General features: G+C 43.7%; 1 protein-coding gene across 1 annotated transcript in view; it reads right to left on the bottom strand.

The window, feature by feature from the left end:
- Positions 1-5,975: 5,975 nt before the first annotated feature.
- DHTKD1 (dehydrogenase E1 and transketolase domain containing 1) overlaps positions 5,976-10,615 on the bottom strand; it is a 52,109-nt gene continuing 47,469 nt past the window's right edge. Inside the window, exons 15-17 of the mRNA XM_006117157.5 lie at positions 9,297-9,466; positions 8,382-8,467; positions 5,976-6,517 (exon numbers count right to left, since the gene is read on the bottom strand). Of these exons, the coding sequence (XP_006117219.3) occupies positions 6,416-6,517; positions 8,382-8,467; positions 9,297-9,466 (358 nt within the window). The 3' untranslated portion in view covers positions 5,976-6,415. The remainder of the gene's footprint in view (positions 6,518-8,381; positions 8,468-9,296; positions 9,467-10,615) is intronic.

Genomic DNA, 10,615 nt, shown 5'->3' with positions numbered 1-10,615 from the left:
GAGCTCGCTTTTCCCTTCTTCCCCCACCGCGGGCGGGCCGGAGCTCGCTCTTCTGCCCGCCACCGCGGCGCTGGAGGAGCTTTGGGCCCCCCGGCGTCAGCGCCCCGCTTGCCCGCCCGGTGCAGGCCGACGGGGGAGACTTGCTCAGCGTGGGGCGCTGCCCTCGCCGCACAACCGTCCTGGAGCGCTCAGAGACTGAACGGAGACCGAAGGCGCTTTCAGCACTGCACATTGGAGGGAGGCCGCTGCTCACGTGTATCCTGCCCTTGCCTATTGGAGTATCGGACTAGAAATAGCTCAGCCCTGCCGCTGCTCCAGTTTACTGCTGTTGATATCCTAGCTGGAGGAGGTGTAGCCCCGCTCAGCCATGCGTCTGCAGCAGTTATACTGAAAACAAGTAGTTAGGGGGCACTTTACAAACTAACACAATAGACCAGGCATGTCCAAAGTCCGGCCCGTGGGCCAATTGCGGCCCGCGGTCGGATTTAATACGGCCCCCGCTTCTCCCGGCTCCCCGGTGCTTCTTTTAACTGGCGCGCACAGCGCGCCGCTAAGGGCCGTGCCGCCGCCGCAGTCCTAGTCCCTGCCCTGTAGGGCACGTCCGCAGCCCCGCTCGGCTGCGGGTTCGCCCTGCCCCCGGGCCGCCGTGAGGCCAGCGTGCCCTGCGCTCTCCGCCCGCCTCCGACCCTGCGGGCCCTCCGCCTTGGGGCTGAGAGTGTGGGGACAGTCACCGCTTCCTCCCCCTCTCCTGGCTCCCTGGTGTTCCTCTGAACTGGCGCGTGCAGCGCGCCGCCGCCATCCATGGCGGCCGCTGCGGTCCTAAAGCCTGCCATGTAGGGCATGTCCGCAGCCCCGCTCGGCTGCAGGTTCGGCCTGCCGCCGTGAGGCCAGCGTGCCCTGCGCTCTCCGCCCGCCTCCGACCCTGCGGGCCCTCTGCCTTGGGGCTGAGAGTGCGGGGACGGACTCCGCAGCTGCTGAGATCAGGAAATATCTCAGTATCTGTGATTGGCCCTGCGCACTGTCAGCTTCCTGGCGGGCTCAGGCACGTGGAGCTGCGAACACGCCCGAGCTCATCATTAGACACTTCACCACAAACAGCCACAAAAGCAAGAGAATTCTTGTTGGGCAGTGTATTAGTGCAGTGTATTAAACCTCTGGCACTGCGCTCACATGATCCCTTCCCCTTCTGGTCAATTTAAAAAAATGGTGACTGTAAATAAGAGAAGGAAAGTTGACAGTGAGGGCCACTGCTTCCAGGACAGGTGGAAAGTGGAATATTTCTTCACTGAAATACAGAATCACTGTGTTTGTCTGATATGCCAAGAGACTGTGGCTGTTTATAAGGAATTTAATGTCAAGAGACACTACCAGTCGAGACATAGCACATACGACAAGCTAACAGGGCACGACCGCAGTGAAAAGTTGAAGCAACTTGAAGCTGTTTTAATGTCACAACAGCAATTTTTCATAAGAGCCCGTGAGTCAAATGAAAATGCCACAAGGGCGAGCTATGAGGTGGCAACGTTAATTGCTAAAAATTGCAAATCTTTTGCTGAGGGTGACTTTATCAAAGAATGCGTTATGAAAATGGTTGAGAATATCTGTCCCGAGAAGAAGCAAGAGTTTGCCAACGTTTGCCTGGCTCGTAACACTGTAGCACGGAGAATTGAAGAGATTTCATCAAATATTAAGAGACAGTTGACATCCAAAGGAGTGGATTTTGACTTCTTTTCAATAGCCTGTGATGAAAGCACGGACCTATCTGACACAGCTCAGTTGCTGATTTTTATGAGAGGGGTGGACGATGAAATGAATGTGACTGAAGAGCTACTTGACCTCCAGAGCCTTACGGACCAAACAAGAGGAAAAGATTTATTTGTTTCTGTTAGTTCCGCCATAGATGACATGAAACTGCCTTGGAACAAAGTTACTGGGATTATTACTGATGGGGCACCTGCCATGGCTGGTGAAAGAAGTGGATTATCAACCCTAATCTGTAATAAGGTGATCGAAGAAGGAGGCAAAGCTATTAAACTCCATTGTATCATTCATCAACAAGTTCTCTGTGCTAAACATCTCAAATATGATCATGTTATGAAACCGGTGCTAAAGACTATTAATTTTATTCGCTCTAAAGCCCTGTGCCACCGCCAGTTTAAACAGTTTCTACTGGACATCCAGGCTGAATACGAAGATGTTTTATATCACAACGATGTAAGATGCCTCAGTCAGGGGTATGCACTGCAGCGTTTCTACTCTCTCAGAAAGGAAATCGGAGAATTCTTGGAAACAAAGGGACAACCAATGCGAGAACTATCTGATCCTATTTGGCTGGCTGATTTGGGGTTTCTAGTTGACATAACAAAGCATCTGAATGTACTGAACACGAGTCTTCAGGGGAAAGATGCAGCAGTGAACCAGCTTTATTCACACCTCAAAGCCTTTGGGACAAAGCTGCAACTTTTCATAAGGCAGTTGTCACAAACACAGCCCAATACCATACATTTTTCAGCATTGCAGGAAATAATGAACAGTTTTCCACAGGACAATATCAGTGCGCAAACGAGCAGGTATGCAGCAGACATTGCATCTCTGGCTGGGGAGTTTAAACGGCGCTTTCAGGATTTTGCAGCTATTGAAAAGGAGATCAGCCTTTTCTCCTCTCCATTCTCTGTTGACCCCGATGATGCTCCAGATCAGCTGCAGCTCGAGCTCATTGAGCTGCATTGTGACAGCGAGTTACGCAGTCGTCACCAACAGCTCTCTCTTGTGAACTTTTACCGCCAACTGGATAAGAGCCGGTTTCAAGAGATTCGAACATTGGCTAAGAAAATGCTGAGCTTGTTTGGCTCAACATATATGTGTGAGAAGACATTCTCTGCTATGAACTTTAACAAGAACCGCGTGAGGACAAGACTAAGTGACTCTCACCTGCGTGACATTTTGCGCATCAAAACCACTGCCTTTGAACCAGACCTAGCCTATGTGCTGCAGTCCAGATCTCAGTTTCACCCTTCACATTAGTGTAGGCAAGTTTTTTTTTTTCAATTGAGATGAATACATTGTAAAATCTCAGTTAATGTCAGTTGGTCTAAATCAGTTATAAATATATTTGGACACAACATGTATAGTTGGTGTTATGTTCCTGTTCATATTTTTTGAACTTAAAAGTTGACAGACAACCTTTATTACCAATAATATGTAATGTCCGTTACAATGTTCCTGACATATATTTCAGCTTCCTGGATTTTTTTTCATCTGGCCTTCAGATATGAAAGGCAGAGTGATTTAACACCTATTTAGATTTGTCATCCATGTGACGAAATGAAAAGTATGCCGTTTGCAATAAACTTTGCATAAAATAGTTAATTTGCACTTAATTTTAATGGTTCAAAGAATGTCAGGCAAAATGGTCGGCCCTCACGCATGTTCACTTCTTCAAATCTGGCCCTCTTTGAAAAAAGTTTGGACACCCCTGCAATAGACAGTAGCACGAGCTGGGTAAAACCTACTTTGTCAGCAGAGCTGTATATATGCACTGTAGCTGAATAAGGTACAACCCAGCTCCCCCTGCAGCTGCTGCAGTTCTACTGCTATTTATAATCTAGCTTCTGGCTGGATGAGTGCTAGTATTGTTTCAACAGGGAGCAAGAATTTTTCAAACATTACCCTCGGTGTGGTGTACAATTTCTAGTACTATCTCATCTTCCTGCCAGTTAAATTCCTGTTACCAAATTAAAAATGCAGATTTTCACACGGATACTGAATGCTTGGAAATACTCCTATTGGTTTCTCCTAATTTAAAAAGGTATATGTGAGAAATTCCAAAACCACCAAAGTTTAACAAAGATGCCCAAGTGTAGATTTTTTTTTTTTAACAAGAAAAAGACCAAGCCTTCATGCGCATAGACAATAGCAGATTTTGCCTGTTTGTTGCTGTAACACTGATTTATTTCATTCAGTACTAGCCTGACAACCGCTCATAACAGCTGTAGTACCACTTTAAGCAGGATGTTGAAGGTAGGTATACAGGGGCTTGAAAATCCCAAAACCTCAGTCCCATTGAAGAGGGAAAAAAGGTTTTGAATTAAACTTGAGCCAGTTGTCACTTTACAGCTACAAAAAGGATAATTAAGGCAAAGCTGTAAAGTGACAGCTGGCTCAAGTTTAATTCAAAGACAGGATTCCAGTGAAAGCAAATGGACAGGGCAGGCCAAAACATAGGTATAAATTTGAAACTAAGCTAGGGGAGGCTGGAAATGGATTACAGGAGAGGGATCACATGATGATTACCTGTTCTGTTCACTCCTTCTGGGGCATCTGCCGTTGGCCACTGCTGGAAGATGGGATACTGAACTAGATGAACCTTTGGTCTGACCCAGTATGGTTTTTCTTATGTAATAGGGCCCACCAGAATAAGGGCTCCACAATCTAGTCCCATGTGAACAGAAAAAAAATCTCAAGACGGGGAGCCCTGTTAACGTCTAACTTCAAGATCTGTGAGTAGTCCTCTGGCACCTTAGAGACTAAAAAAAACATGTATCATGAGCTTTTGTGGATAAGACACAATTCATCAGATAAGTTGGATGGCCTACTACTCATTGAGGGGGAAAAAAGTGTTTAAGTGAAAACAAGTTTAAAATCTAAATTCCTGCCTGGAGCAGTTAACTTCGCCCCACCATCATGTGTATGTTAGCCCTACAGAGTATCTTCCAAGGGTTTTAGTGGCACGTGTATAAATAGAAGACCATCCTACATTCCACATGGAAAGGGTAAGATTCATGTGCAGATTTGGGGATTATGATCTGGTCCAACATCTCATATGTTCTGTAAATATTTTCAGATTTGAGATGTGTGCACATTTTTTTAATTTGGTACTTAAGATGTTTCTACTTGAAGATCTCTCTATGTCCTTGGACCTCACTTCTAAGAGCATTTCTACTGAAAAATAAATTTTACATAAAAGTTAGTGGCAGCTAGCGATGTTAACAGGTAACTAATACCTGGGAAGCAGCCCCCGCCCACAGTCCACCACAGGTGGAGGGCTGCTCCAGCTTTGCTGGGTCCTCGTGTAGGGCTGCCAGCTACAGCTCATGAGGACTGGGCCCTGCTGGCCTCATGGGGGCTGGAAGCAGCTGGGCTAGAGAACCCACTCTCCCTGTAGCGGGAGAAAGGCACTCCAGTCTGCCCACCCCCATTTAACTGGTTAATTAAATGAGATTTACATCCCTATGTAATATTGTTAGAGCACTGTCCGTGTGACAGTTTTCAAAGTGCAGTACCAGCCAAAAAATAAAATTTTGACTCTACATTTAAAAAAGAATTGCTGTATTTAACATTCCAAATGCTACATATCAAATGTATGTTGGATTACTTATCTTACATTGCATGTACTTCCCCCATTCAAGTCTCTCTCAAAAAAACCAAGTAAATTAATGCACTGCAGTAGCATTTCTCCTCCACTGAGACCTGACAGCTGAACATTAGAGATCTGTTATCTCAGATTGCAGTAATTGCAGAATCCAGCACAGACAAGGGCTTGGAAATGGAAATACAGGGTGAAAAATCTGTACTGTATTACAGCAATACATGCACTAAATGATGTCTGATGTCCTATTCAAGAGCTGGGATTTGAGCAACAGAGATGAACAAAGTGAGCAGCCATTGTGATACATCCCAACTGAGGAATCAATGGCTAATTCAAACAACAACAAAAAACACTCATCCATTTTAAAAAGAAAGTCATAGGTTTGACAGTCCTGGAGGCTAGAGCTCTCAGTTTATCCTCAAACACCACAGGCAGCCAGCACTGCCATGCCATTGTGCTTCAACTGTGTCATACAGGTATTGCACAGGAGTGAGAAGATAGTGGCATTTATGACTCATTCAGTTCTCCATTGAAATTTTCCAACAGGGAACCCACCTGTGGTAGTATTTCTCCCCATCTGTGCCCACTCAGAGAGAAAGGCATTAAATGTGGTTCTCAAAGACCAATGGAAATACTTTATTGTTACAGAAATGCCATAATTGAAGTCATTACTCCATTCTTAAACTTTTAAATTAAAAGTTAAGGGACAACTTCCCAAACTGAATACCAAAGAACTATGGATTTGTCCTGATATGTGGGATAATGCTTTATAAATGAATCATTTGATTTCACAGCTAACTGATCTCATGGCAGTTTTGTTTTTATATAATGAAAAAATACAAAAGGACAGTGGGAATTGTCCTCTGCATAATATATATAGGCTGAGGTCATTATGGGTTTTGTTGCATCCATACATTTAAAGAACTATTTGCTCCTTTCAGAGCAGTTTTTGATTTGTTCTTCCATTTTAGGATGAAAAAGCCAAGGGATTTTCCTTGTGAGAATTTTACAAATATTGTAAGAAACTGGTTTCCAAGTAGAAAGATCTTAGACAAAAGTTTTGGCAAGAAGGTCTTCCTGTTGCTGCTGGTGTAGAGTTCCAATGCCCACTGCCGGAGCTGGTAAGGGAGGTCTACTCACAAGATGAAGCTGCAATTAAAATTCAAGAGAAGAAAAAGTGATTTAGGCTGATGTCTGATTAGGACTGATTTTATTTAACATTATTTCATGCCCTTATCACCATGGCATTTGAATGCCTCAAAATAAACCACACACAAACACTGAAGTCCCACATATATGATTTAGGAAGCTATTCCTGTCCTTTTACTTGTCAAAAAATATCTTCACCACCTTATCTCAACACTGGGATGACTGCCTCAGTAAAGAGGGAAGCCTTCAACTACGCCCTTAAGATCAAAATATTCATGGTAACAATCCACCCAAATGAGATTTCGCAGTGGAAGACATCCTAGGTCCCAAAATTTCAGTTCCAAGAACGAGAGCAGGAGTGCCTCAGCAGACCTTAACCACCACAATGATCCTAGCTCTCCTGACCAGCTAAGAGACCTTGATAAAGTCAGTTAGGGATAGATTCACAAAAGGGCCTAGCCTAGAGGCATCCTGAGTAGGCAGCCACACTCCCTATGCAATGCACAACAAGAGATAGGTACTCAAGAAGGACATTCACAGAACCCATTCTGATCAGGCAGCTGACTAAACCAACAGGAAACACTGAGGACAGGAAGGTGGTCTAAGCCCCATGTCTGAAAGGACTAAGGCATAAGGAGGGAACTCTACTGCAGATTAAAAAGCCATGGAATTAGGAATCTAAATCCTCTCTCAATTAAAAAAAAGATGGAGGAGCTAGGAGCCCAGTGAGCTCAGTTTCCCCTAAGGGAGAGAAGGGATTAGAACTTTGTTTTTTCACCTCTCAGGAAAGCAATCTAAACTCTGGGCTATTGGATGTTCTGGGGCAGGCTTCTCACCCTCTCCTATTGATGTTGTTCTGCTGTGCATAATTAAATATTAACTCAGCCTCAGAGTAGGAGTGACTACCTACCTAGTGACTCCCTAGTTCAAATCTCTTCCTCCCAGCAGTCAATAAGGGGGTATTGATCCCAAGTCTCCCACATTCCAGGGGAGTTCTCTCTAGCCATTGCACTAAAGGTTATGGGGAGCAGGGAGAAGGGTCATGCTCTGAGCATATTTGTTGGATCAGGTTACAAAGGCAAGACAGGCAGGGTACACCTCATCTATGAATCCCACTAGGGCTTGGGCACTGAGCTGATGATGGGTGATGTCAGGAATAAGGTCCTGTGCATGTACCCAGCATATAAAATTCAGCAGGAGGTGGAAACAAAGGGGTCTACATGTCTAGGTGACAGTTGCACAGTAGTTTTATGAATATCAAGGATACCTAAATGTTGGACTTAGGCAACTGAAATGGACACCTATGTTCCTACGATTTCATCATCATCATCATCAACGCCCGTTGGTGTCCGATACCTCCCTCACTATATCCTTCCATCTTTCCATGTCCAGTGCGGAGTGGCTCAGTTTCTGAAAACTAGCTCCGCACCAATCTACTATATCATCTACCCATTCTCTGTGGGGTCTGCCTCCCTTATTCGGACCATCCATTATGCCGAATACCAGGGTCTTATCTTTTCGCTCGCGTTCATTCTGCAGATATGCCCAAATAGCTGTAATTTCCATTGTATAACCTTCTGCAGCAGGTTCTCTTTCGGCTGTATCTTCCTATATAATTCCTCGTTGGTGACCTTCTTGGGGCCTGTTTATTCGGTCTATTTATATTGTGAACTCTTGTGGGCAGGGTTTCTCACTGTTTGTAGAGTACCTCACACAAACACTCGGCCCCAACTCTGGCTGTGGCTATTCTAACATACAGACTAGTTGAAGTTGGAATATTATACTCATTTGATATTTATGAACATTAAACTTATCCCTACTAATTTCTGTTAGCAAAATATAGCAAATTAAACGAAAACCTTACCTTACATGCCAACTGCTTTTCAAACCTTGGTGACACAAAGGCCCAGGGACCCATGTTCTGTGGCTCTTCCTGACTCCAAATAAAATCTGTAGGAAAAATAAGAGGCTTTGTATTTCAATGTTCCATATACATCAATTGGTCTTTGCAATGAATACACAAACAGGTACTAATGAATCTCTAAGCTAGTTTACTTAGATGCAATGAGAACATACAGCTATCACAGCAAAAGCATCCCCCCTCCCAATCAGTCTGAAGACTGGACTGACTAGGTTACCACACAATCTGAAAGAAAATTTGTATTTTCAAGAAATTATTCTTCCTATTTTCCCCAAATCCTTCCATTACAGAGAACACTCCCTCACTTGATGTGCTTTAAAGGATATTCCTCCCTTCCTCCCCTAAGGTCAAGAGATCGAACACTGGTGATCAATAGGAAAAGATACTAAATTAAACAATCTGCAGTATTTATTTAAATACACATTGTATCAATAAGCTCTTTAGGGCAAGGATTGTCTCTTAGCCTGTTTATACAGTTCTAGCACAATAGGAACACAATCTCAATTGGGCTTCCAAGTTCTACTTGGAATTTTTACAAATTCAATTTGTATTAATAACATGTAAGTTTATCACTGCCATCTGCTGCATAGATTCAGAACTGCTTATTTGCATCATAGGCTCCATACTAGTACATTTCCCTATAGTTCAATTAATAAGGATTTGTGTTTCTAAAGCAGCAGATCTAAAGTTATATCTATAGGGAAGTGGGAAAAAACAACAACAAAAACCGAACCAAATCTAGGCCTTTTAATCCTAAAAGGAAAGAAAAAAAATGAAGCAGCAACAAGTCTAGTTTTGGATGGCCATGGGTTTTAATATATTGAGAGATTAAATGCAAAGTATAAAGATCTTCCTGACCTTTGGCATTTTTGTATTTGTTCATCTCTTGCTGTAGAGCTTCCAGGGGGAAAGGACAAAGTTCTTCTAGTCTGACAATAGCAGTGCTGTGCTTCTTCTCTTCTAGTGCCTCTCTCTGTTTCAGCAAAGCATAGTAATGCTTGCCACAACAGAACACCACTCGGCTGATGCTAAAAAGTAGAAAAATTAAAGTGTTTTCAGCTTCAGCATTTTAAAAAATGACCCTACCCAGACACTTGTTATACATTCATTCCTAAACTTTTATAAAATAAAGAAAACTGGACAAGACCCAAGTGCTATCAGATCAAAATAAAGAAAAAAAAAAAAAGAGGATGGAAGAGGAAAAATTGTCCAGTTATCAAGTACTTAGCCTTGGATAAACTCCCGGCTTTGCTACAGACTGGGTTGGCCAAGTCATTTAGTCTCTCTGAGCCTTAGTTTTCTATCTGTTAAATGTGGACAGTAGTACTTCCCTAACTTACAAGGGTGTTGACGATAATAAATACATTCAGGTTTGAATAATTCACATTCTACAGGTTGTACCTCAGGATTCTGGTGCTCTGTGATCCTGCCAGACCACAGGTACTCCTGGACCAGACAGCCTGGAAGCCTAAGAGCAGGAGGGTCAGCCAGGGCCAGAGCCCCACAGATGCTCAGGGTCAGAGTCCCCGGCAACTCCCTAGAGGACAGGGCCAGGGCTGGAGCTCTGCTGTAGCCCATGGCAAGCAAGGCCGGAGCCGGAGCTTGTGCCACCCAGGGATTTGGCAGCATCTGGGTGAGTAGTCTAGACTGGTTGGGGGGAAGGGGAAATTAGGTAGGGTGCCTGCTAATCAGTAGATGATGGGCTTGGCAGCCAGTGGCAGGGGACCAGATACTAAGTACCACAGACAGAAGTTTACTGGTACTTTGCTACCTTTAAAGCAGGACTATTTATATTCCCGAAGCAGGGGAAAAAACCCATTAAACCTACTTTTTAAATATAGTTTTCTGGTCCAGCCATGGTTCTCATCCCTACAGGCTCCTCACTTGAGCATGTGAAACATTTAAAGACCAACAACAACTATTTTTCCTCACAAAAATAGCAGTGCAAAACCTTCAGGCCTAATTCAGCTCTCATTTATAAGCATGTTAATCAGGGCTAGGTAATTAAGTCAGTGGAGTGAGTTTTACAGATATAACAAGGGAATAGAAGGACCTATAATTCTACCCTAAGTTTTCTATTGATCCTGTTTATTTTTTCCTTCATAAAACTATCAGACATGAATTTAAGAAAAAAAAAAATCTCGTTTTACAGCCAATTATGCTTACATACTGTTTGG

The sequence above is a fragment of the Pelodiscus sinensis genome, chromosome 1 (assembly GCF_052426305.1).
Source record: "Pelodiscus sinensis isolate ZL-2025 chromosome 1, ASM5242630v1, whole genome shotgun sequence".
NCBI classification, from domain to species: domain Eukaryota; kingdom Metazoa; phylum Chordata; order Testudines; family Trionychidae; genus Pelodiscus; species Pelodiscus sinensis.
The sequence above is the reverse complement of the archived record's forward strand: the minus strand, read 5'-3'. Positions and strand labels throughout refer to the sequence as shown.